The sequence below is a fragment of the Onychostoma macrolepis genome, chromosome 15 (genome assembly GCF_012432095.1).
Source record: "Onychostoma macrolepis isolate SWU-2019 chromosome 15, ASM1243209v1, whole genome shotgun sequence".
Taxonomy (NCBI): domain Eukaryota; kingdom Metazoa; phylum Chordata; class Actinopteri; order Cypriniformes; family Cyprinidae; genus Onychostoma; species Onychostoma macrolepis.
The window spans coordinates 20,456,282-20,483,814 of NC_081169.1; the positions used below are offsets into that span (position 1 = coordinate 20,456,282).

At 36.3% G+C, this 27,533-nt stretch overlaps 1 protein-coding gene across 5 annotated transcripts; it reads right to left on the bottom strand.

The window, feature by feature from the left end:
- Nucleotides 1-70: 70 nt before the first annotated feature.
- cuedc1b (CUE domain containing 1b) lies at nucleotides 71-27,216 on the bottom strand. 5 transcript variants are annotated; one of them, XM_058799226.1, is made up of 11 exons: nucleotides 26,959-27,215; nucleotides 12,002-12,627; nucleotides 10,493-10,620; nucleotides 9,938-10,064; nucleotides 8,171-8,390; nucleotides 7,770-7,838; nucleotides 6,754-6,843; nucleotides 6,549-6,642; nucleotides 6,168-6,226; nucleotides 2,663-2,732; nucleotides 71-2,453 (listed from the first exon to the last, which is right to left on the bottom strand). In XM_058799226.1, coding segments are annotated over exons 2-11 (1,155 nt in total). In that variant the 5' UTR covers nucleotides 12,299-12,627; nucleotides 26,959-27,215; the 3' UTR covers nucleotides 71-2,452. The 5 variants fall into 5 exon arrangements, with proteins under 5 accessions (XP_058655209.1, XP_058655204.1, XP_058655207.1 ...); XM_058799221.1 differs by lacking the exon at nucleotides 71-2,453 and having other exon boundaries at nucleotides 2,659-2,732; nucleotides 26,959-27,216; XM_058799224.1 differs by lacking the exon at nucleotides 71-2,453 and having other exon boundaries at nucleotides 2,659-2,732; nucleotides 26,879-27,216.
- Between the last annotated feature and the right edge of the window lie 317 nt (nucleotides 27,217-27,533).

Consider the following 27,533-nt stretch of genomic DNA (forward strand, 5'->3'; position numbering starts at 1 on the left):
CTAATTTCTGTTGAATGCTTGACGTTATTCTTTTTTTTCTTTTTCTGGGCAACATGGTCAGACAGAGTACAACAATTTTATTATTTATTCCAATAACTAATAAACATCTGGTTTGTAAGAAAAGTCCAGAACTTGAAATAGTTTTAAGTGAATGATGAGATGTGGAACAATCACATAGATTTTGGACAAGTAGACAAAGAGTCAACTTAATTTGTTTGAGAATCATATTCTTCAGAAGAAACTACGGGGACAGAAATAATGGCTAAAACAAATATTTCATATTAAAAAAATTGCCAATTTGCATGTACAGTTGCTTTCTTCTAATACAGTATAAATAGTACATTCCACTAATTGTTAAGAGCCATTCAAAGTCATGTGGCTCACCTCACACACAACAGTTTCTGAACACATCTGCCAGTGATTTTGGCTCTATCTGTCCCATACAAAAACCAAAGATGGAAAAAGGGATCTTGACGAGATTTCAGGTAAACACACAAGGACAAGTGATCAAGAAAAGGATCTTGGCTACATGCTAAAGCAGATCAGCCACACAATCCTTGAATTCTTCATAACCTCACGACAGATAAACAGACGGTGCTACCTTGCCTATTAAAGAAGCCTCTGAGCTAACAAGTTTTCAGTTTGAGTTGTGCTTTTAGCAGAAAGTGAAATGAGAGCAAGTTCCCTGAGAGGATAAAATGTGTTAACAAGCAGGATGGAAAGGAAAATCTCACACAGTTGTGCCTGTGAATCACAGATGACAACGCTGTATGGGTTATTTCTCTCAACAAGGTTTGCCTCTTACAAAACATTTGTTCTTTCAATTCACATCATTTTCAAATCCGATTACAGACTTTTTTTTTGTGCCATCCATGAAGATTTGGAAAAAAGTAATCATGCAAATATGCACGGCCTGAGCACATATTTCATAATGGCGATTACAATTTACAGTACATGATTATGTGGTATACATGTCATTCATGATGCCTATGAATACCTATATAATTTGTAATAATGGCAAAAATCAATCACATATTGATGTGACATGAACATGAACTTCATACACATAACAAAGCCCCTTAAATAAAACAAGCAAGCTCTTACAGCCACATTGGTACATTTCAGGAGCACAAAATGTATCAGTAACATGGTGGAATCCCGCATATAATACTGTGACAAGATTTTTTCAAACTGACAGATTTAACTGTAGGACAATCTGATGTACATAAAACACAAATAAACATCAATGTTACACAGTGTTCTCCAACGGGCCACTTTACACTGAATCAATACTGGGATGCACAATACTAAAAGGAACATAATGGCACATTCTTATTGGTGGATCACCTACTGGAAGCACAGCGTTAGGGTAAATCATTCAGTGTGATTTGCAAAAAAAAAATAAAAAAAATAAAAAAGCAAAGCACACAGCAGCGTTTTGGTTGGTTCAAGGACAGCATCATTTAAATTTTTCTATGCTCGTTCTGAAATAAAAATGTTTAGATGACAACTACACTGGCTCAATCAATCAATCTAATCACTTTTACCAAGAAACAGTTGAATTGGTTTTTTTTATTTTTTATATTTTATAAAACAGATATGGCAGTGCAAACATGAGGAGCAGGCAAACTCTTCGGTTGGTCAGTAGTTTGCCATTCTTTTTTGTGTAAAAAAGACTGAAATCGAATTTTGGCATTGAAGATGTATTACATAGAAGGTGTGCATTGCCTTGGTCTTAAAGAAGGGCATCTCATCAAAACGAACTAGTGGTTTTAATTTAACTGTGTGAAAAAGTTGTATGGAAATGGACTATTCAGCACCCTAAAATCACAACAGACTAAATAGCCTGAATAATGTTTTTATTTTTCCTTAATAGCAATGATAAAGAAAGATTTATGAGTTAGTAATGGACATGATGATCTGGGTACATTCTTTGAGGAAATGCTGTTGATGATTAATGTGCAGATTAGACTCCGAAAGTCTATTAAAAATAAAAGTGTTATATACTAATGTGCTGAAATGACTGACCGTTTACTGTGGACAGTAATAAACAAATCAAAAATTTGTGGGGAAATTAAATTCCTCAGGTAAATTATATATATTTTTAAACAAACATAAAGGGAAATTTCGTTTCAGATGGTTTAGGATAAAAAAGACAAATACATAGTTGGAAATCAGTACTATAGCTGTTGAGTTTTACATATGAAACCAAATATTAACAAACAGTTACAATACAATAATTATAATAGTAATCAAATGTAGGTAACAATAATCTTAGGCTCACAAAAGGCTGCTACAAAATGATCACGCAGTCCTGCCTCGGCTGGTCCTCTGGAGTCTGCGATTGCCTGGCACTGAGCTAAGCACTGGAGCCACTGAGATAAGGAGCTATCAGCCATGGGTCATTCTGAGGTCACCATGGAAACCCTAATTTACCAAGAGCACAGAGGGATCTGGAATGAAATTAGCAAGAGGTTTGTTACTAGATATCATGTCAGTTATAGGACTATGGACCCTTTTTACAGACTGTGATGACACCACTATATTTTCATTTTTATATAACTTATATTATTAAGTTATATTAAAAGCCCCTCTAATGGGTTTAGAAAACACAAAAGGATTCAACAGGAAAGCGGTTTATCTCACTGCATGAGACACTCACCATGATAGTGGTTCCTTATGTGGCTCCTCCTCTTCCTGTGCAGCCAATCGTCTAAGCTGACTTTCTTCATCTAGAAAGACACACAGACATCCAAAATTAAACAGGTATTTACTCCAAAGTAGGGCTGCACAATTAACCGAATTCATAATATGGCCTTATTCAATTATTAACTCTGCTAAATAAAAAATATAATATAAAATAAAACAAATAAAAATAAAATAACATACATAAAAATATACCTGGGGTCAGTGTTTTTGAAAAAAGTTTGAGGAATATAATAGAAAAGAACAGCATTTATCTGAAAAAGATTTTTGTGCAACAATGTAAAATTATTTACCGTCACTTTTGATTAATTTAAAACATACTTGATAAAAGTATATTTTATATATATATATATATATATATATATATATATATATATATATATATATATATATATATATATATATATATATATATATATATATATATATATAAATATAATATAAATAACTGACCCTTTGAAAGGATGTTTGTGTGTGTTTGTATATATTTACATTTAGCAGATGCTTTTACAGGGTTTCTGAAGGATATTTAAGCTCAAATTTAAGACTTTTAAGACCTTTTTAAGGTCACAAATAAAATTAATACCATATGAGCGGGTAGGGCAATGTCAATGGTAAACTGTAAAATGACTGTAAAAGCATGATTTACAGTTCAGATAGAAGTTCTCACAAAAACAAAGTTTTATAAAACAATACACTTCAAATTTCAGCCTTTAAACCATTTTTTAAGAAACTGGATGAGTCAAAAGTATTAATTATTATATTAATTTAAATAATTATCAATAAATTATTATATTAATTAAATAACATACAAACACATTTTACTGTTTAGATTTTTATAATGAATTATCCCCTTATCGATCCACCAGTTCACATTTACAGCTCTGTGTGTTTGCTGGGTAAAAACATGGGTCGATTTTTGCATTGGTCTGAACAAAAACAACCCAATGTTCCTGCAATAGTGGAGGCTGCAGTTCTAGGACTGCATAGGACCCTATTTTTTGGGACAGCACCATCTATTCAAACAGAGGAGAACTGATTCAAACATCAAACAAACAGATGCAAACAAACAGCACATCGGACGTGAAGCACTGCGGCTAATTAACTGAAGTCTCACACAGAAACAAGTCTTCTTTCCAAGAAAACTGAATTTTAAGCCAGAATATATAGAATATATTGAAATAAATTAGGTTAAATATTTCAAGAGGGTTACCAACGGGTATGTTTAGGGTTAGGAGTTGGTTAGGACAATAATTAATTGTATACAATTAAATAACTACATAATTCCTTAAAAATAATAATATACAGAATTGAATAACAAGTGCTATAAAATAATATGAGCCACTAATATTTAGTCATTTAGCAGACGCTTTTATCCAAAGCAACTTATAAATGAGGACAATGGAAGCAATCAAAATCAACAAAAGATCAACGATATGCAAGTGCTAAGTCTCATTTAGCCTAACGCAGTACACGTAGCAAGAGATTTTTTTTAAATTATATGATAAATAAAAAGAAAACATAGAATAGAAAAAGAACAGAGCAAGCTTAAGCTAGTGTTAGAGGCCTTTTTTGCTTTTGTTAACTGTATAATAAAATACAAAAAGATTAGAAAAGCTAGTGTTAGTTTTTTTTTTTTTTTTTTTAGAAAACAAGCAGTAAATAAATAGAATGCAAGTCTAAAAGGGACAAGTGTTTTTTTTTTTTTCCCAAAGAATAGAATTAGAATAGAGAGCGGTGTGATATTCTTCATTCATCTCTTACATTCTTTTTGGCTCATTAAAAATCTTGATTATCTTGATGTGCGTTCTAGATTAATTGTAAAGGTTTGCAATTCGTAGACAGAGTCTGGAAGGGCATAATTGGGGGGGGGGGCTTGTCTGAATATTTAAAATCATTGGTGTACCCGTAAGCCAATCACATAACGTTTGGTTATGATGCATGTTATTTGCCGGCTCAGCCGCCTCGAACTTCCGCTGTAATCACAGGTATGCGGTGAAAACAAAACCATCGAGCGAAATACCGGAGTGAAGATGGCTGTGAACGACTTTTGCAGATTATGTGAAATAAAAAATCTACGCATCCACAATTATCGCCTTGCCGGACATTGGCCTCCCCAGTTTCTCGCTGACGATCGGTAACAGTTGATCAATTAAACTTTTCCCAAAACCTGTCGGGAGTAGGGCCACAACATCACCTCGATTCAAAATGTGAACCAAACACTCTTCTTGTTTGGGCATCAGTTGGCAAATGCCGGGAATATTCTCCACAACAGAGCGAATAGCATCCTGTGTCTCCATGTCCGCTGTCGTATTAGATTTCCCTCACCTAAACTTAAACTACAATCTTAAATTCGGCGCTTAGCGTCTACGTCACGGCTCTCAGCTCGCCCTCTGTTCGTTGGTTGGCCGGCTGCTTCGGAGCCGGAGATAAACTGGGAGATGGTCTGCTATATCAGACTGAGTACAGAAGCGAACTGAAATTGAGCAGAAGTACGAAATCTGACGTTGTCAGGCTAAGAACTGGCTGGAAGACCTGACATGATACATACATACAAAAAATAAATCAAATTAAATAAAATTAAAAAAACAAACAAACAAACAAACAAAAAAAATACAGCCTCCGGGATGGCAGGAATACCCTACTCACAACAACAGCCTTATTGAACATGCACATTCATTCTCTGCCAGCAGGAGGCGCTTTCTAACTGTTTCCCCGGTAACGGCAGAACACAAAGGGCAGCATTGGACTTTGAAACGTGCAGCGCTCATATTTACTTATAGCCTTTTGAAGTTTAACCATCACATTAAGCTGTATCGTACGGTACTGGGAGGGGCTGTCTTCGGTTCACTTCATTTTGTCGCGGCCACGAGATATTAATTTGTGGGAACGTCATATTAACTCGTGGGAACGTGATATGTCGTGGCCACGAGATCATTTTGTCGAGGTAACGACATCCTTAAGAAACGAAGACGGCCCCTCCTGGGCACCGTAGTATCGCGATTCTGGTCTGTACCCAAATTTAAGACCTCTTGATTTAAAACTTTCTTGTAAAATTTAAGACTTTTTAAGGACCCGCGGGAACCCCGTTTTATCCAAAGCAACTTACAAATGAAGACAACAGAAGCAATAAAAAAAAAAAAGAAAAAAAAAAAAAAAGGCGAAAATATATAAGTGCTGTGAGGTTTATTTATTTTTTAACTACATAGAATAGAAAAAGAATAGAGAACACTAATGTTAGAGGGTCAATTTATATATTTATATATATATAACGGCAGATAGATAGATAGATAGATAATAGTATAAAATAAAATATTAATTGATTACTTTCGTAGAGTTTATTGCTGAAAATATTAATATTTCAGCATTTTCAGCAATGAACTCTACCCAAGCAAATATACTTTGAATTACCCAGAGATGTAAAGAAAAAATGGCTTGGAAAATTGGAAAGAAAGTCTTACCACATGGGTTTCCTTCCACATCGTCTAGAAGGTTGGCAGTAGAGTTGGCTGTGCCCAATCTGAGAAAGTGCAGTCAAAGTAAACAATCGACACTAAATTTACTCAACTGAACTGAATTGAAGTTACTGTGCCAAGAATCATAAATAACATTTGCTAAGGAATTCACAGCCTTCTGAACACGAAACAGGGGAGCCACTGAGTTTAACAGTAAAAACACAGCATCTTAAGTAAACCTATATCTCTAAATATTTCACATTCCTTTATCTTCCTCATCTGTGTCTTAATTTTAATTTCACGCTTGCCCTAAAAACATTCTGATTACTTGTTACTTATACTGCACTGAATTTGGCTAATGTTTCTCTGACACATTTTGAAAGATACGAATGATGCCGTAGCAGCGTTCTTCTTTTAGACTTCCTCCGCTTCGTCTTCTCTGAGAACCCTCTGGCGATTTCAAACAGTTTCTTCCTGGTTGCTGCAGGGGAGAACGCAACAGAAATGTTAACGTCCTGTAAAATCCTTAAGTAAAATCCTGAATACGCAATTATCTTCCAGTGAACTGGGGTGTTTTAGACAAGACCCTTACATTTCCCCATGTGCTTTAGCTTGTCTCTAAACAGAGCATCATCTGAGACTGCTGTGCAGGCCTCTACAGATCCGGAAGCATAGTGGTCACCTGTGTTTCGGGGAAAAAAGTAAAGCATCTTGATGTCTACTCTACAGCACAAATGTTGTGAAATGGGTTACATGCTAATTTTATATTTTTTTAACAGGTTTTTCAAAACTTTCTCCCATTAGAAAGCCTACTGTATCACAGGCCTCTGAATTATCAACATGATCAAAACTGAAGAAAACCTGTTGCACACAATGTACAACATGCCTGATTGATATTACACTTTTTTTTGCAAGTAAAAGGCAAAAGGCACGGAAGTTTCCCTTCAGGTCCTGGTACGCATGTCATTTTTGCTGTGAAATAAATGTAAGAATAACTTTTAAATTGTTAGCATTTAAAATGAACATTTACTTAGGTTTGATTATCCATTGAGCTTTTTAAAAAAATCATGTTGAAATGTGATACAACAGGCTTTTGTCAAACACCACTGTATTGCATTGCATTATATGTTTTCCACCCCACAATTAAAACTAGTTTTGATCATTATACTAAGCATTTAAATATCATCTTACTATATTATTACAAAATATAGAATGACGACTGATATTTATTTGCATTTTATGTAAGTTGTCTGCTATAATGTTATAATGATCTCACTGATTTACATTACAAGCTATCAGAATTTTCTGGACTTTCTGGCCACACAAATATCAGCATTTGCACCAAGTTTTATAATTTTTGATGTTTTATTCCCCTTCAGTATGAGCTCTATATTCTCCTATCTCATCCTATATAAGCCATAAAGCCTGATGTAACAAATATTATACTTAACAAAAAAAACATCATATGTCAGGCTTCACAGGGTTAAATAATGAGGATTGGCAGTTTTGAAAAGAGAAATTTACGCATATGCTCACAGACAGAGTGTGACGTACATGCTCACATACACACAAACATGCACTGACGCCGTTCAGGTGAATGATATCTACCTGTGGAGTTCTCCATGCTAGCTGATGAATGACTGGATTTGGATTTCTTTGACTCGTATTTCAAACGATCTACAACATAGAAGGCAGGTGTTATGGAAGGAAAACTAGGTCTTGACATTCAACGAGGATATGAGATCGTCCAACGAGAAGCATTCAAGTGTAAAAGCGCAAAATGTGCATGACAAATCATAACAAAATCTCGCTGTGAGAAATAGACACTGTTAATGGCCTTGGAGAGAAACCGCAACAGTCAGCGTCAACGTTCACAGCCGGGTTGAGTAAATTAGCATAAGAATTGACTCTTCAGGATTTGTGTAGGTGGTACTGTGAAAGGAGGGGAAGTGGAGTATGCCAGAAACTGCTCATTGTCTTGTTTAGCGTGTGGGCGAGTGTCTTCCTACCTCTTTCCAGCGCAATGAGGAACTCTCGGTTCCTTTGCAGCTCCTTCATGAACTCCTCATTCTGCAGGAAGAGTGCAATACGCTCATCCTCTAAATATTGCTTCAGTTTGCGTTCCTGCTCTGACGTGCCGCTTGTTCCTGTGGCGGCCGCCACAGTGGGGACCTTCTGGGGTACTGAGGAGGAGGAGGAAGACTGTTTGGAGATGCTACTCTGAGAGCCCTGCAGAATATTGAAAGGTAAAGGGATATATAATAAAAATTAGACTTGTTCTCATGAAAAACCCAACAGCTAGTTTTAAAGTAAACTTTAAAAACCCACACAGTTCCCCATAGTCAGCATCTCAAATATGAACAGTAAATCATTCAAGAAAACTGTCTGCTGCAATGAGGTTAATTTAGTTTTTTTTTTTCATCCAATCATACACAAAATATTTTAATATATACATTTAAATTATTTTATATAAATATATGAATGAATATTTAAAGAATATTTCAACTCCAAATCCAAAGAAAAATGATTTTGCATATAATAGATGAAGCATATTTTTTAACTCTTCCGATTTTTTTGTTTTTGTTTCAATTATCATCATAACTTAAGTATGCTTTCCAACAAAATCTGCATTACCATATTTCTGATTCTCGGTTTTATTACTACCATAAAGTCATTTTATATCATTTTGTTTAATGAATACTATAAAATACTATGGAATACTATCTATGGTATACTCTACTCTACATTAACATAGCGTGAATGGGATGGAAATTTGCTTAAAACAGGCTCTCTTTTTATTATTTTTATATTTCCGTTTAAATTTTAGATGAATCTATGAATATGATCTATACATGTTGAGAGAATATTCATTCTACTAAAAACACTCACTGTTAAAGTGAGAACCTTAATAACATGATAAATGTCATGTTGCCTTAAATACCAAATACAATCCCTTGTGTATGAAAGATCATTATATGCAGGATAGCTGTGTATGTACAATAGAACAAGGATGGCATTATAGTTCATTTAGCCATTCAGAAAGCATGATCTGGCTTTCTGAAAACTTAAAAAAGCTTAGCTTAAGAGCTTAAAGACAACTGTACACTGGCCTGCAAGCTGCACTTCAGTTTTAATGATCAAATTCCTGGAAATCACTGAACTATTAATGGATCTTTAATATCACTGATAAAGAAAAAAAGAGCTGGAGCAAAATCAAGGCCAAAATTCAAGCATGAACTAGTTTTTGACATCAAGCCCAGAGGCCACGTGGTCTCAGAGTTAGAGATAGATAACTGAGAAATATAGACCCTTTTTAACCCTTAAGTGTAAAGGTGGTAAAGGCAATGTGACACTCTAGATACGTCTATGAGATACACCACTTAAAAAGTTTGGGATCAGTAAGATTTTTTTTTAAACATTTTTGAAAGAAGTCTCATGCTCACCAAGGCTTCAATTCTTCGATCAAAATACAGGAAAAACAGTAATAATGTTGAAAAAAAGTTGCTGCTAAATTTTTGGGAAGCGTGACACTTTTTTTTCAGGATTGAACTCTCTGATAAACAGACAGTTCAAAATAACAAAGTATTTGAAATAGAAATATTCTGTAACACAATAAATGCGGTCACTTTTGATCCATTTAATACATCCTTGCTGAATAAAAGTATTAATTTCTAAATAATTTCTCAAAATTATTTAATATCTAAAAAAAATAAATAAATGAAAAAGCATAATCGTACTTATTTGAACTATTACAGTATTGCATGATAAATGCTCACCTGTATACTGTCCAACTGTTGGGGCAGGATTCTCAGGAAGTCGTCAGGCAGATTGCCAAGTAATGGTGGGTTCCAGTTTTTGTAACCTTGTACTTGTCTGTGTCCAGGGGGAGGTTGGGCCTCAAATCTGAAAGATAACAGAGGCCAGTGTCACTGACACTTGTTTCAATGACAACACTCACAGCAAGAGTTATAATTCAATTACAGATCAGATTTCAGATGACAATTCAATTACGGATGTGTCTGCCCTTTTTAATGTTCGTGAATTCATGGGTATTATGAATTATAATTGGATAAATGGAATCACATGCATATGGTTTATTAAACCATTCACACAAGGATCAACAAGAACTGCAGTTTGGTTAATAAACACCAGGGGGCATAATTTAGAGAACTGTAACTAAAATGAACAAGGAGCCTGAGACCCATGATGACCCCATTACATGTTTCCAAGACTGATGTTTCAGTAATTCGTTTAAAACAGCTCTCAAACTCCTTTTTTTGTGGAAATTGGAAAGAATGATAAGTAGAGAATGTCAAAGCGCTATTTATAACCTGGGTGGAGGAACAGGAGGAGCATCCGGGTATTTCCTGTCATATATGTGCATGTCATATGTTGGTGGTGAGTAGACAGGGGGCGGCTCTTCATCTGAGCTATCCGGCTCGAGGGTCCGCTCAAGAATCTGATAAAAGAGAGCAAATGCAATTAGCGGCAACTTGAAACTTTTATCGCAAAAATAAATACCAAATTACACTGCAAAGATCCAATCATTTATTTGGTAGTGGGCAGCTACTAAAACCATTAATGGCAGAGGGATGTCAAAAATATTGGTTTTGTGGTAAGTTGATAATTACATAAAACTAGACTAATCTTTGCTTGAAAGCTACAAGACATTGCTTTAATAGAATTTTTTCTTAATTCAATTAAATCTAATTAAATTACCGCTATAAGCATTAGCTAGTGAAATTCTGGTATCATGACAAATCTAATTTATAATTATGGATCTTCTGTATCCATAATTGTATGGATTCTTTTCTTTATTTTTATTGTATCTCAGATCAATGATTGCTGTGATTTTCATATAAAATGGCAACACATCCAAGCTGATATTAAAATTAAAATTATAAACGAAATCAACAAAATAAAAAAAACGTCTTTACTTGGAAGCCACTCTTGTAATTTGATTGTTTAGTTGTAAATCAAATAATACTTGTATATTTTGTATTGTTTTTTTTTTTATTGGTTAATATTGATTGAGTTTTGATTTACATACAAACTGAATATGCAGTACAGCATGTGTACATATTGTTTTAAGATATTCAAATTTATATTAAAATGAAAAATATAACAATAACAATGGCAATGTAATGTCTTTACTTAAAAAACATTGTTTTAATTAACTGGTTAATTTTTTAATTATAATTAAATATTCAATTAAATTAAAAATTAAATCGCTGTCTTTATATGTAGGCTATATATTAGACTGGCATCAGTATCAGTTATCAATTCTTCATATTGTGCCTTAGGTCAATATTTGCAGTGATTTTCATACCAACAGCATATGCAGTACAGTACATACTGTTTCAACACATCCCCATCTAAACATAAGATTATAAATAATGCAAGAGAAAAAAATACACCAGTGGGGAATGTCCTTAAAAGCAGAGAATCACAGCAGAACGTATAAACAAAATGCACTGCAGTTTATGCTTCACTTAGGATCGCATCGAAGTCTAATGGCAGAGCATCTCCACTGGGCCATGAAGCAGACTGTTACAGAGACACAGACAGATAGACTGTAATGTGTCTCAGATCCATCTTGGGGCCCAATACTGACACACTTTCTTATCGGCGCAGTCAGGTGTAAGAGGACTGTGGGTAAGAAACCTATTGATTATCACACCTCAAGAGAATGCAAACTATTATGACTTCAGGAGACTTCTAAAATAAACAGTAATATAGAGCTTAAGCCGTATGGACCACTTTTTTTTTGTCTTCCAGTGAAGAAATGTGATAATATATAGGAAATATGGTTTACAATAGATGCTTTAAAAGACACTGACCTCTGGTGGGATGCTGTCATCCGAATCTGAACTGTCATCTGAGCCTTGTCCGTCAATGCTCATCTGCAGGAGTTGGTCGATGGTGGCATCCACAGCCCCATTATTGGAGCGCAGTACGCACTCAATCACCTCATAGTCCATGCTAGGGAACATGGTTTTAAAGTCCTCCATGGCCTGGTTGAACTCCAGCCGTCGAACTTGCCGATTGGGCCTGGAGTTGTTGAGCTCACCTGTAGCCGAGCCCCCGCCCCCCCGAGACCCTCCATTACTGCTGCTGCGTCGGAAAAGGCTGGTCATCCTACAGGGAGACCGGTTTTCTTACCCGACCAACGACGCCACGCGGGAAACGCTGGCGCCTACGTCCGCCTGAAGCCTCCCACAAAATCTATCTGTCGGTCTCACGTGTTTCTTTGGTTTCTGAAACTATTCAAGTTCACTTTTTCATCATTCCGAATACAATCTAGTCCACCGGAGCGAGAGAAATCCTTTCTTTCTCCTCTTCTGCTTGTTAAGCTGCATCCAACACGACAGTACGGAGTTGCCGACACGAGGGAAGTAGACGGTCTGGTCTTGAGCACTCTAGCTTTGTGTCCGACTGCGTGATCTCCCCATTAGCTATGCTCAATCTGAAAACAAATACACAGACAAGCTGTTAAAAGGACAGGGTTTGAAACCATACAGTTCATTATAAATATCTTTGACTGCCAAACATCAACCATTTAATAGTCTGAACTTGTGCTTCTTATTGGCCAGCCTGTATTTAGTCCACACACGTTGCTACGAAGTCATCTATCCCTAAGAGACGGATATAATGACATCCGCAGATATAATGACACAGGCAGAAATAAGCAGACGAAAAAAACAAAGCTATAGTGAGTGGAGTCGAATTCTAGGTTGGGAAATAAATACAAGGCTGAGAAATCCAGGAGCTGGATGACAGAAAGGGTATCCAAATACTACATATGGAAAAGCATCATTACACTTGTGTTGGGACTATAGGTAAGATTTGTACTTGCCCGACCACAAAATTACTTTATTTTATAAAACTGCAAATGCTTTATTTAATATAAATGCAAAGCTGAATTATATAAATGCGAAACTGAACCGTTGTGCTGCCTAACATTTGTGGAAACAGTGATACCTTTTCCTTTCAGGATTTTTCAAGATTTTTTAAAGTTCAAAGGATAAGCATTTATTCAAAATTAAAGTATATATATATATATATATATATATATATATATATATATATATATATATATATATATATATATATATATATATATATATATATATATATACATATATACATACACACACACACATATATATATATATATATATATATATATATATATATATACACACATATACACATACATATATATACACATATACACATACATATATATACACATATACATACATACACACACTAACTCTAAAGGCCTTTCCACACTGAGCGCGATGCGAAAAAGTGAGCGAATCGCCGACGAACGGTGCTTTCACACTGAACGTGAACCGATTGTTCGCCTTCTGCTAATTCACGCCTGCACACTAGGTGGCGCCAATCAGCAATGCATTTTTCCTCATGTATGATCTCGTATGATTTAACATCTAAATTAAGATAAACAAAGTTTGGTTCTACACCAGAAACACAAACTATCTATAATACTTACAAGAACAGGCTACATCCTAAAATATAATTAGAAGTACAATTAGCATCAAGCTACACTTGATGTAATTATTAATGTATTTGCTTACCCACTTTAAACCATCATCGACTACTTGTAATAACTTCTGATTGTGATTTATAGCTGATTTTGATTCTATAATAACTCTTTGTGTTTAATAACGCTAGACTGCTAATATTAGTCATAAACATCCTTTATTGCTCTAAATAATACCATGAGCTGCATACAAAAAACATATCGTCATAATCATGTGTCTATTTGCTTTCATATTTCATGAGTAGAAAAATGTTTCACTCGATTTTTTTAAATACGGAAGATCTAGACTAGAGAGTGAACGCGCTCCGACTCATAACATGCACACGTGGAAGAATGGACGGTGGGGTGCTCTACAGATCAGATGATTCAGTGGAGAATTATTAGAAATGTTTCTGTACATTTGATAATAAATCTGTTCTCCAATAACAACGATAACAAGAACTCATCCACTCTCTTATCCGGGAGACTCTTCTTCTGTGTTTGTTTTCACTGGTTTGCGAAACGCAACCATCCTCACCTTTTTGTGCAACAGCAGCTGTTCCGGGCATATGATGTAATGCACAAATCTTATTGGACGTCCCGTGTTTTAGCGTCGCAAAACTGAAAAGATTTGTCTGATTGGTCGAAAAAAAATAATTTAAAAAAATAGCATTTTCGGCGCGCGAATGTTCGCGGTCTATGTGGAAGCATCCATAGAAATGTATTGCTTTATTCCATCGCGTCCGATATTCTTTTAGCTTTTTCGCACTCTCAGCGTGGAAAGGCCTTAAAGTTCTTGCAATTTCAACAAAACCCTTTATCTATATTAGCCAGCAACATACTGTGACCTTATTTGCTGACTTCTGTATTTAACAAACGTTTACAATTGCAAGGTATAAAAAAACAAACAAAAAAAAACAAAAAACACATGGATCAATAAAGGTAGTATTCAATAACAATGCAGCCCTGGTCCAGTAGGTCATTTGACCGTTCCATCATCTGGCCTGAACTCTTCCACACTGGCCCCATAGGGCATATTATCACATAACATCAGTTCAGCTTCAGTAACAGCACTAGCTTGGAGGAACTGCAGCGAGGAAAGATTAGCTAAATTATCATCATGCCAGTAAGAGATAGCTTGCACAGACACATGAGCTTAAGAAAAAGTCATGCTAAGCTCACCCCCGAAACACAGTACTGTACAGTACCAGGCTGGATTAGCACTAGTTTTATAGTGTCTATGAAACCGCAGAGTGAGACGATACAGTGGCTGAAATCAAGGAGCAACCGCGATACTTGAATGGTCTCTACTCAATAAATTAGATGGTTAGATGGAAGAAAACGGCTATCGGATGTCTTTGACCACAAGGCTTTTGATTTAACAGAATAAGCTCTCATTTCAACCAACATTTTGCAAAAACAGTGCTTTATAACATTTTAAGATACCATGTATGTAAATGGCCATTACAACTAACTTACTGCAGTTACAATTTCTTATTTTACACACAGAGATAATTAGATAGATAGAGAGATAGATAGATAGATGTTTTTATTTTGTATTTTATATGATTTTGCATTTTGTGACTTGTTTACATACATTTAAAGGGGGTGTATGCGTGTATATGCATACACATACATACATATAAAGTGCCCTCCAAAAGTATTGGAACAGTAAAGACAAAATTGCTCTGTTGGCTGTGGAGTCAAGACATTTACAAATATGATTAAAAGATGAATATGAGACAAAACTACAGAATGTCACATTTTATTATTGGGTGATTCAACACATAGATGTTTTACCAACTAAGAAGTTCAGCACTTTTAGAGTTTCATCCCTCTATCTGATGTGAGCATAATTATTGGAACAGTTGCCTCACAGGTCTTTCTAAGTGATCAGCTGTGTCCTGTTGCATTAATTCTTCAGATATTAAAAGCAGGGAATGTGTCGTATCAGTTATATCCATTACTTCTGCATTCTGAATCTTGCATTCGATGATGACACACAAACCAGGATGAAGACGAGGGAGCTGACTTTGAGAGAAAAGCAAGCAATTCGGATGCTAAAATAAAAAAGGAAGTCAATTAGAGCTCTAGCAAAAACAAAGGGCATGGAGAAATCAAGAGTTTGGAAACCACCGCCAACATCAGCAACCAAAGACGACCTGATCGACTGAGAAAACAACAGTAGTTGATGACAGACAAATCATAAAAGCTGTGAAAATGAACCCTAAAATACGTGTCTGTAAAATCACCAACAACTTCCAGAAAGCTGGGGTGATGCTCTGACAATCTACTGTCCTCAGGATACTTTGACACAGAATTACAGAAGCTACACAGCAAGATACAAACCTCTGACCAGCTCCAAAGATAGAAAGGCAAGATTAGAGTTTGCAAAAAAGCACAAAGGTGAGCCAGAAGAGTTTTGGAATGGTGTTTATGGACCGATGAGACAAAGATGAACCTTTGAAAAAAAAAGGGAACTGCAAATGGTCCCAAGCATACAGCCTCATCTGTAAAGCATGGTGGAGGTGGTGTCATGGGCATGCATGGCTGCCTCTGGAACAGGCCCTCTCAACTTTACTGATGACTTAATATATGATGACAGTAGCAGAATGAATTTGGAAGGGTACAAAACCATCTTGGCCACCAGATTCATTGGGAAGTGCTTTTATATTGCATCAGGACTGTGACTCAAAACACCCTGCCAGTTCAGTCAAGGAGTTTATAAGGGCAAAGAAATGGAAAGTCTTAGATTGCCCAAGTCAATCTCCAGATTTAAATCCGATTGAACATGAATTTCACCAGCTGAAGAGGAGCGTAAAGGCAGAAACTCCCCAAAACAAGCAACAATTGGAATTGGCTGCATTAAAGGCTGGGAAAAGCATTTCAAAGGATGAGACCAAGAGTCTGGTGATGTCTATGGGTCGCAGACTCAATGCTGTGATTGTGTGCAAGGGATCTGCAACTAAATAATAGCTTTTAATCTTTTACATCTGCCTTATGTTCAACTGTCCCAATACTTATGCTCACATCAATGAGTGGGATGAACTCTAAAAGTGCTGTTCTTTTTATTTGGTAAAACATGTATGTGTTGAAACAGCTAATAATAAAATGTGACATTCTGTAGTTTTGTCTCATATTCGCAAATGTCTTGACTCCACAGTCAGCAGAACAATTTTGTCTTCACTGTTCCAATACTTTTGGAGGGCACTGTATATACACACACTGTCTGGTTTGCTATCCTTGTGGGGACTCTCCATAGGCGTAATGCTTTTTCTACTGTACAGACCGTATATTCTATTGCCCTACACCTAAACCTACCCCTTACAGGAAACTGCATTTTTAGATTTTCAAAAAACTTCATTCTGTGTAATTTATTAGCTTGTTTACCCGTGGGGACCTCAATTTAGGTCCCCACCGTGACACGAGTCCCCATGAGTCTGTGTGTATTCAGGTTTAAGTCCCCACCTGAATAGAAAAACAGGTATACACACACACACTATATGTATACAGTACATATACTATATTTACACACAATATATTATACTACAAAATACATAGAATTTTATTGCATCTTATTTATTTTAATAAATGTGTAAAATAAATTCAATTATTGTAATATTACACATTTAACATTTTTCATCATCCAAAAACTTTATTTCCAGGTTTAAATAAAATGATTTCTAAACAGTAAAATCTATTATTGACAAATAGCAAATCTTAATTTAAAATTCAAATTTTATTTACCTTTTTTTTTTTGGCTATGTAATGCAAATCCTGACCACAATCAGGTCTCAGTCCAAAGTTTTCCATATATCTGCTTTGGGTTATGATGCGAAACAGGAATGCTAAAAATGTGCGAGTCTGCAGAGCACGGCTGCAACTTTGCTGTAATGTTCTCATACGCCTGCCTCCTTACTTGCCCCATTTCCACCCTCCCTTTCTCTCTCCTCTCAGTACAGGGCAGAGAAATCCCGGCTTCGGTGAAACAATGCACACAGCCGAGCCCGAGCCAAGCCCACATGGCACTGCCAGGACCCAGCACCCCTCGCCAGCCTCTCGTTGGCATGGAGACATTTTGTGATGTAAACAGGATGCTTCGCCGTGCACTGATATGAAAGCGTATGCACGCCTGCAGGGATGCCGGCAAGAGAGCGGGGAGCACTGTTTAATGCTCGAGGAAAAATTCCTCTCGTGGCCAATTTCAGTGGCTTGAGGATTGTGTTCGGAGTGAAAAGGTATTGTTTTAGCTCCCTACTGAACCAAGCGCCTATTTTGCATCTACTTAGTCATTCGGCTTAGACGCCGTGATGCCTTGACGACGCACAACAAGAAAGGTCACCGAAACAAGAGTGGTTTTCTAAGAGTATGACCTATTTGGCTGGGAGTAATGGCAACTCCGAAAAATAAGCCGAGGAGAACTGTGATTTCTGGAAAATCCTTGGTCTAGGATAAATTTAAGAGTTTATTATAGTGCTTTCAAGGCAAAGCTGTGTTGATATTCCTTAAAAAATGCTAATTCGGTGTTTTCTTAAAATTATACCAAAATTTTTTTTGGTTATATAAATTATATAAACTTTATAAAAGAAATTTAAGAGTAAAGTATTTTTAAAATGTTTACCAACAGTGATGATGTCATCATACTATTTGCATACTCGCGTGTGTTTTCGTGACAAAACGTGGTTTAGGGACCGAAGAGAGTCGTTGGGTGACAGAGTTGTTCTCAGCTCGTGTAGCGTGTAACCCCTGGTTGCGGATCATTTACAGAGTCACGTAGTGTGAACACCACAACGACAAGACAGACAATCAAGTCATGTAGTCTGAACAGCACAGCGATCTGCCGACGTGTAAAGTTGTGTAGTGTGAACTTGGCTTTAAGCTCACCTTAAAATAATATGAATCTTTAAAAATGTAATCTTTAAAAATGACAGCACTGTAAAACGACAGACCAGCAATAAACTGTCAATTTATAATATTATGGATGTAAAAGTACAAGCCAGTAATGCCTGTGAAGTATTATGTTAGCGTAGCACACAATCTTATACAGCTAGTCAGCTAACTGTGTTCTGTAGCATCTGCGCTATGTTGCTAAAACTATCTTTTGGATCTAATGTAATTATTTCCCACATTCAAGTTCCAGGTTATAATATGCAAAAGTCTGAACATTAATCTCTTAATTTTACAATAAGCAGTGAAACTTACCCAAAATAAAGGCTTAAACATCTAAAAAATGCACATTTAAGGGGCTCCTCTTTTGGTGAAAGTTTTTAGACAGCTTTCAAAATGGCCGCCAGACAGTGTGAACACATGGAGACCCATATATCAGTGTGCAATGATCTGATTGACTTGAAATTATAGGAGGTATATAGTAACAAACATATCAATTGGTTAAGACATCAAGTAAGATGATAAATTATTTTTTCTTTTTATAATCTCATCTCAAAAATGGAAGTGAGCTTAATGGGTACGTGAGCTTAATAGGTACGTTTACCCTATTCACTTTTAAATGGATTTTATGGCCTATAAAACCATTCAGCCTGAAAATAGTTCCTCCTCAAAAGCAATACTAGGCCTATATTTAGTGCAAAGCTGCTTGTTGTCTGGTGGAGTATTTCAGTATGGAATTCTTTCTGTATTATTTTAACTCCCATAAGGGATCCCTGGAGACAGGAAATAGGGAACAGGATGCTCCATAACAAAGTCTTTAGAAGTGCCAGAAACTTGTAGCACGTTTAGTGCAAAAACTATAATGTCAACAACTCAGCAGAGTAAAAGATAATCTAGTAAACTTCTTGTTCACAATGAATGCAGGGATGTAAACATCTGGAATTTGAGGCATACAAGGTACAAAGAGCTGTAGTCAATATATAGATGAGCTTATCATCAGCTGAAATTCTTAACATCCCACTTTCCACTCACCCTTCCTGCTTGAGACTCTCACTTCCTGTTGTGAAGCACCCGTCTGACCCATCACTAACACTTCATATCAAAGAGCTTTGAACTGAAGAACACAGCAGAGATGAGTTTCAGTGCACGTCTATGTGTGCGCTCAGAGTTGGCACGGACTCCACAAAGCCAAGGCCGTACATTCCACAGAGCTATTTTTCACATGACTATGATCTGTATCCGAGAACCTTCTATATTTACTAATGGAAGCCAGATCTCGATTTTACTCCTCCGGAAAACCAACTCACCGTCTCCACAGCCAATGTAATGACAAAAAAATTCAGAGCAGATGTAAACTATTCATGTTAAATGTGCTTCATAAATCTGTTCTGTAACCTGCCTAGGAATTATGACTAGTGGGATGTTTTATAAACAAGGTAATGGGACTTTGGGCAGTTTGGCCGCTTATTATAGGTAATATACAACTAAAAAACATCTAGGAAAGTACTTTGACCACAATCTAATCTACTTCATCATGCTTTACAGCAAAACGGAACGGTGGTTAAAAAAAAAAACAAAGAGTAATAATTTCAGAAATGTACTATTACACTACAGGTTTAAAGGTTTTGATGAATTTTTGATTTGATGGTCAACTAAGTGAAAACAGTAGTGTTGCTTTACTATTTTCTTTTTTTGATGAAAAGAACAGCATTTTTTTTAAAATACTAATATTTTGCAACATTATAAATATATTTACTGTCACTTTTGATCAATTTATTCCAACCATGCTATTTTATATATATATATATATATATATATATATATCTATATCTATCGTCATTTTAAGCAAACAGGTTGTCAAGTAAATTTTAAGTTCAAACAAACAACAGAAATCACAGAACATATGAATAATATTTAATACATTTTATTTTTCTGAACCAATATAACAATACATTAAAACACAGCAATATCTTTTAGAACTAAAACATTTAAAACAGGCCCAAAAAATCTACACAATATACATAATGCTACTTAATTTTGTTTCTGCAGCAATATAATATTGAATCCATCACAAAAATTCAATATAACAACCCAGCCCTAGTTAGAATCTGATAGATTAATAGAACTGGATCTGACAAGAAAGCTAGTACAGATGCCCGTGACACAGACTAAGAAAACAACTGCAAACCGCAGCAGTCGTGAACTCCTGAACCAAGGATTTAGCAAACTCATCCAGGTTAGTCAATAACTCACATGGTGCACAGAAGGTTTCCAGATCCAACACATGATGTGAATTATGGGAAAAGAAACGCATCATATCCTGCCTGAAATCTGGCTGCAGGCCAGTGGACATCCAGATGCTGCAGTGCTTTAAAAACTCCATTTAGAAAAGCCTGAACACCATCACCTGCTCGGAGGATACATGGATGTGAGATGTCCACTTCCACATGCATTATTCAGCTCTGTTCAGTCTTTTTGTTTAGACAGAGATGGATTAAAGTGGGCAGATCTCGATGGGGATAAGAAAGAATTAAACTGATGTAGTGTACTTGTAAAAACCAGAAAGCATGCTTCATGTAGTTGAGGCATCTTAAGTATTCAAGTGTACTTTTCTTTTTTTGGAGAAAATCTGCACAGTGGAATGGATTTACACACAGTACTGGCACCCAGACTAATATATGAGAGGATAAAAAAAAAGAAAAATTTAAGAACAGAAAAAATATATATTTACTAATATTATTACCTACTTTGCCTCATTTCAATGCAAATTCGATCAACAAAGCACTGACTTTGAGTTGGGAAGTATAATCATGCATAGCTAATTTAAATATAACTATGGTTTCTATAAAACTTTATTTGCTATTTGTCATAAAAATATTCAGAAATGGCCATAGTTTCAAAATAAAAATGAATAACTAATGGTTTTGGTAGCTGAAAATCAACAAATTAGCCAAAATGTTAGATAAAAGAGCATGAGGCAGAGGATTTGTAGAGATTTGTGAATAACGATCATTCCAATTCAGTGACCAAATCTGGAGCTTTCTGCAGATGCCGTGAAGGTCAGTACATATATAAACTTAGAAGCAGCGATATAGACGGCTAACTAATTAATCATTCCGTGAGAATCAAAAAAATTGCTAAATTTTTTAAAAAAATACAAGAATGTCTTGTTAAAAGCATTTGCTAAATGAATACAGCGTAATTAATTGTAAATGTAAAATTTGCCAACAATTGCATCCTTGCTTACAAAGTAGAAATTTACCCAAATACAAAACAGGCACATTCTAAGACAATGATAGGTCAAGGAAACAATGAGACATTTTGGGCGTTGACCCACATTAGTGCATCATGGCCCTGTTGCGGTGACTCCAGCCCTCCTGATTGTGAGCACTAAACTGGTTGCAGTCAACTTGTTTTGACAGCCGATAAAGGCCAATTAAAGCCTGCAGGTTGTATTTTCACAGGCCTTGTCCAGGGCATTATCAAGAAGCTATTTTTTCCGAAATAGGTTTCACTTTGCATTAATAACGGTAAATCTAACAGACCGCCAAACACCATAAGGCTGAAGGATTTCAAAGGAGAATAAAACGCATTATTGGCATACAAGCTTTGATGTAATGATTCCTCAAGTGTGCGCTGTGATCAATATTTAACAAAGCTCTAATAACGTCAAAGTGCTTCAATGTAAGAGTGGGAGAGTACAGTTTAAAACCGCTCAGAAAATGCAGAAGACGTCAAGAGACCAAGCCACTTTTCAGATGGGAAACTATCTGGCGAAATCAGCTAAAAAGATAACAAACAGGCAAGCAAATCAGGAAAAAAAACAGAACTGAGAGAAACGCTCTTTCACCAAGACTAAAGAGAGGAAGGAAAAAAAACATGGGTCTGTTGACAGCAGATCTTTTCCAAGCAGTGTGTGCCATGATCAAAAGAATGCTAAATCTAGATGCTCAAATATCAGGCTGTTTCTTTCCTTCAATGCCGCCCGGCTTCAAACTGTCAGACACGGATTAAAGACAACGCTTGCTCTGTTGGGTACAAAATCAATCTGGCATAAACAGACAAAAATGAAGTTAACAAATAGACTATAACAATATTAGGTCTTGTGATTATATTCCGAATCAAAAAGGCAAATGGAGCAGTCAGAAGCAAAAATATGGCTGTTCTGCAAGCAGATGAACAGAACGGACCCACGGGGGGAGAAACTGGAAAGCCTCCATGCGTTCTCAAGTGAGCCAGTCAGCTTTAACACCTTGGCAGACGGACAAGAGCAAAACTAATTGCAAAACAGACCTTAGACAGAGGCACAATCAATTACGCCGTCTGTGACGTCTGGCTGCTTCTGCTCGTATGTGTTTCTGAATGAAGGAAGTGCAAAGTAGAATAATTCATGGTTGAAAGGGAGTAGCTCACTGCTATCTGTAATGGGATGTGCGTCTATCTGAATGCATCACTGACTGGATGGATGCCACAGAAATCACTTGAATAGGGACACAAAACAGTTCAGGTTTGATTCATGGCTGTTTCTTCATTCATTCTGGAACTCAAAAAGACTTGTATGTTGAGTTAATATCCACAGTATTTCTGTGGAAAAGCACTGTCATTTGTGACTCAGGTCAGATGAATGAGCAGGAATCAGTCAGGCAGGCACTGGACCAAATAGTGTAGGGCTAGACAATCCCCTCCTCCTCCTCCTCCTCCTCCTCCTCCTTTCCTCTGACCTGGTTCCAAAGCCACAGTCAACATGAGGGAACTGGGGTTTCTGAAACAGGAAGGTGGAAAGAAAAAGGCTGACTTGACTATGACACCCCCAGCGTGTCCACTGTCCCGCTGCTGGATGGTCTTCAGAGTGTCGCCCCCCTGAGTGCATCTGTTGAGCTTTGACGCCATAAACCCAATAACGATAGTGATGATCTTAACAGACCTTTTCTGGGCCATCTGCCACAGAAGAAACAAAAGTCTGCCACTGTCCCCTGGGAGCCCAACACAAAAACATTTGCTAGGAACAGCCTCTAAAAGTACAGTAGCACTTTTTAGCTACACTAACCACTATCCACTCAAATACACAAACATATTGTTAATGTGGTGATGTGATAGGTCTATATAAGTTTAGTCTATCTAAACAAGTCTGATTTTAAAGCAAGGATGCATTAAACTCATTAAAAGTAACAGTAAAGACTTTTTTAATTTAACAGATTTCTAATGTTCTGTTCTTTTGAACTTTTGAAATACATGTATTATGGTTTCCACAAAATTATTAAGCAGTACAACAGTTTTCAACATTGATCATAATAATAAATGTTTCTTGAGCACCAAATCAGCATATTAGAATGATTTCTGAAGGATCATATGACACTGAAGACTGAAGTAATGGCTGCTGAAAATTCAGCATTGCCATGACAAGAATAAGTTAAATTTGAAACTAATAAGAAAAAAGTTATTTGAAATTGTAATAATATTAGTGCTTTTATTTTACTTGTACAAATAAATGCTGCCCTGGTGAGCACCAGAGACTTCTTTAAAAATGTTTAAAAACTAATCCTAAACTTTTCAATAGCAGTGTACATAAAAAACCCCCACCAAGAAACACCAAATTTTACGCATAAGTTGTTAGTAAATTAAAAGTACTCTGTAATTAAAACACTCCTTCCACAATGGCAGTACACCACTGCAGACGGGATGAGGAGGAGAAGAATTGTTAAATAAAGACGCTATTTTTGTTTTCTTTGCACACAAAAAGTACTATCATAGCTTCGTAAAATTACGATTGAACCACTGATGTGACATGGACTATTTTACCGATGTCCTAGCTACATTTCTGGACCTGGGAACATTGCAGTTGCACTGCTGTCTATGGAGGGTCTGAGAGCTCTTGGATTCTATCAAAAATATCTTAATTTGTGTTCCTGAAGAAGAACGAAAGTCTTACAGGTTTGGAATGACATGAGGGTGAGTAATTAATGACAGAATTTTCAATTTTGGGTGAACTATCCCTTTAAGATATGTTAGACTGGTTCTGATTCAATTTTGATTTGCTGCATATTTTTATTTTAAACATGCTGCCTAAAAAAAAAACAGTGGAAAAGAGATTTAAAATGTCCTTACTCAGTTTTAATAACTACAGACCAATACCCTTGAAGCATTCAAATGCTAATTTATTGATATTTGTATGTACAGTTTATCAAAACTAATCTGTTTATGAGAGTTGTTTAATAAGAAAGACACTTCTGAGTTTGTTATCCTAGGGTCATAGTTTAAAAATACAGAAGCTTAAACACATTGGACAGTGATGAGCTATTTTTGGGACTAAACACATTTAGGAAAAAATCTTTCTGAATATATGCAACATCCCAAAGCAATACAGGCTGCTCTGCCTGCACTTTATTCCCAAATGTCTGACAGCAAACTATTTACATGCTAACAAAAAAGTCATTAATATACAATCACGCCATTTAACACATGTAACCTGAGCGTTGACACCACTAATAAGGAAGGGTAAATCTATATCCAGCACGTCACCCCTGAGGTCCTGAGGTGGATCAAGAGACATCTTATAAGCTCTCAACACCATAATGCCATACAAAATGGGAGGTGTGTAAGTGGATACAATGAGTCCATTATCCCCTCCAGCATCTTCAAGAAGGGCAAAAACAGGGTCAGTGGCCATATGCAAATCAAGGCTCTGTTAAGGGGAGAGGAGAGGCACCAGCTGTCCGACAGACAGACCTTCACCACCTCCTTCATCATACATAGCATTGCTAGAATATGGCAGCCTGACATCTACATCTTTGAACTCAGATATGTGCTTCACAAGCCAAACACAGCTGTGTGTGTCCAAATGTGACGGTAGAGTTCCTTGCAAGGTATATATGCACAAGCTATACTTCAGAAAATAACAAGAAAAGATATGCTACATTGGTTGATTAAAAATCAAACTCCAACTGTGAAAAAGCAATAAAAAACAAGACATATTACTTTAACTTCTTGAACATAGCGCTATGCCTTGTGCTACATGAAGCTGTGCAGTGATTACACACTGGAATGGGCCTCTGGTTTGTCAGATCTGAAATCTAAGGGGAAAACTAAAGGCCTCAAACAAAATGGTTATTTTGGTGGTTGAAACAGCATGTCAGCCTCAGCCAAGAAAGCACATCTAGTCTCTGAAGTTTTTTAACTGAGCACTATCGTGGGATTTTATTAAATGGGCTAAAACTCGTTCCTTAGTGTAACGTTGTAAGGAAGCTGTCAAAAGAGTAATGAGTAAAAAATTTGCAATTAAAATCTCCTGTTGTGTTCACTGAGCCATTATGTGTCTGGTTTACACAGAGAAGGAATGTTCAAACAAGCCCATGAAGCTCAAAAATTCAATTTGAATGTGAAAATGTGTTCAGACAGCCTGATTTCCGTGAATCGGCTCTTTCGAACAACTGGTTCACAAAACGATTCAGCGGTTCATTATCATGTGGCATATTATTAATCATTATTATTTCACATTATAAATAATTAATATGATAAATAAATAAGAAAGTTTGTTGTAAATGCCTGTGTCTGTGTTCCGTTTTTTCTAAAAAGTACCGGTAATCATAACGTGCCATTGTGTGAAACATTATTACATTTTATTTACATATCTTTAATGAAAGATTTCGCTTGTTTTAAAATAACTTTGTTCATTTCTATATCTGAAAATGGGATTCCTGCAAGTTTTTACATTTTAATATAAGTCACTACGGCATGACCAAGAAATAATGTTCGGATCAATGACTTGACGTCCGATTCGCAGTGACCCTGAGATGAGTCGTTGACTCAAGAACCACTCGAATCGATTCGTGAACGAATCGTTTAGAACAATTTTGAGAACAGGTTCAACCGATTCAATGAAAGATCCGACTTATAATAACGATTCATTCACGAATCTAATATCGATGTCGAACGTACAAATGAAGACCAACAAATTCCAATCGCTCGCGTCTATGACGCCCAGAAATGCTGTCTAGGTAGACAGCTAGCTAGCTTTTAAAACACAACCAACCAGATTAATGGCAGAAGGACAGCGCTTCTCAGATCCAAGATGTGGACTTCAGTTTTCATTTTAACACGAGTACAGCGTAATTACCATTCACATATATAAACTCATACAATTTACGTGTAAATAAGACGCGAGGCCGCAGCAGTTCACGACATACTCCTCAACAACAGCAACCAAACAGCCATACTCTAAACAAAGACATGTAAAACAACCATAAAACATCGACATAGCGATTTTATCAGCGTAGTAACTACCTACCTGTCTTATACAGCTAACATATCATGCAATCTGTGGAGTTCAATGTTCAGTGTCTCAGTTTAAAAAACAAAGCTACTTACTCTAGGTGAACAGGAGCGGAACGCCACAGCGCACGTTCCCAATCCGTCCCGTCTTCCTCTTTTATCTTTAAAGAGACACTATTTGCGCATTTTCTTGGGCTTTAAAAGACTATACACATCGGCATGCATCATCTCTATCGACACAGATTGGTTCCCGATCGGTGCGCTCATGCCGCAGCGCCTGAAATCCCACAGAAAGGGAACTAGCAGTGTTGTTGTGTTTTGCGATGAATCAAAGAGATGGGAAAAAATCTGTCACAGCCAGAATCTGTGTGTGAGGGAACAAAGAGCCACACAGCCGCCTAGTGGACACAGAGCGGAATTACACCTGCTGAGTACAAATTTGAGAAAATGAATATGAATATAATTATTTCAAAGGAAGTAAAATATAAGAATAAAATAATAATGAATAAGTCTGCGTGACAGTTTACGTGTGATTCAATTAAAGGGAAATTTCATCTCAAAATTAAAATTCTGTCATAATTTACTCACCCTCATGTTGTTTAAATCCTGTATAAATGTAATTCTTCAGTGACTTATGTATTTTCTTTTTATACTATGGAAGCCAATGGCTA

Excerpts from the sequence above, each read along its gene's own strand:
- cuedc1b (XM_058799221.1), bottom strand. The coding sequence starts at position 12,298 with ATGACCAGCCTTTTCCGACGCAGCAGCAGTAATGGAGGGTCTCGGGGG. Across the intron at positions 7,839-8,170 it reads CCTCATTGCGCTGGAAAGAG|ATCGTTTGAAATACGAGTCA; the intron begins GTAGGAAGACAC and ends TCTATGTTGTAG. Across the intron at positions 6,844-7,769 it reads TAGCATGGAGAACTCCACAG|GTGACCACTATGCTTCCGGA; the intron begins GTAGATATCATT and ends CCCGAAACACAG.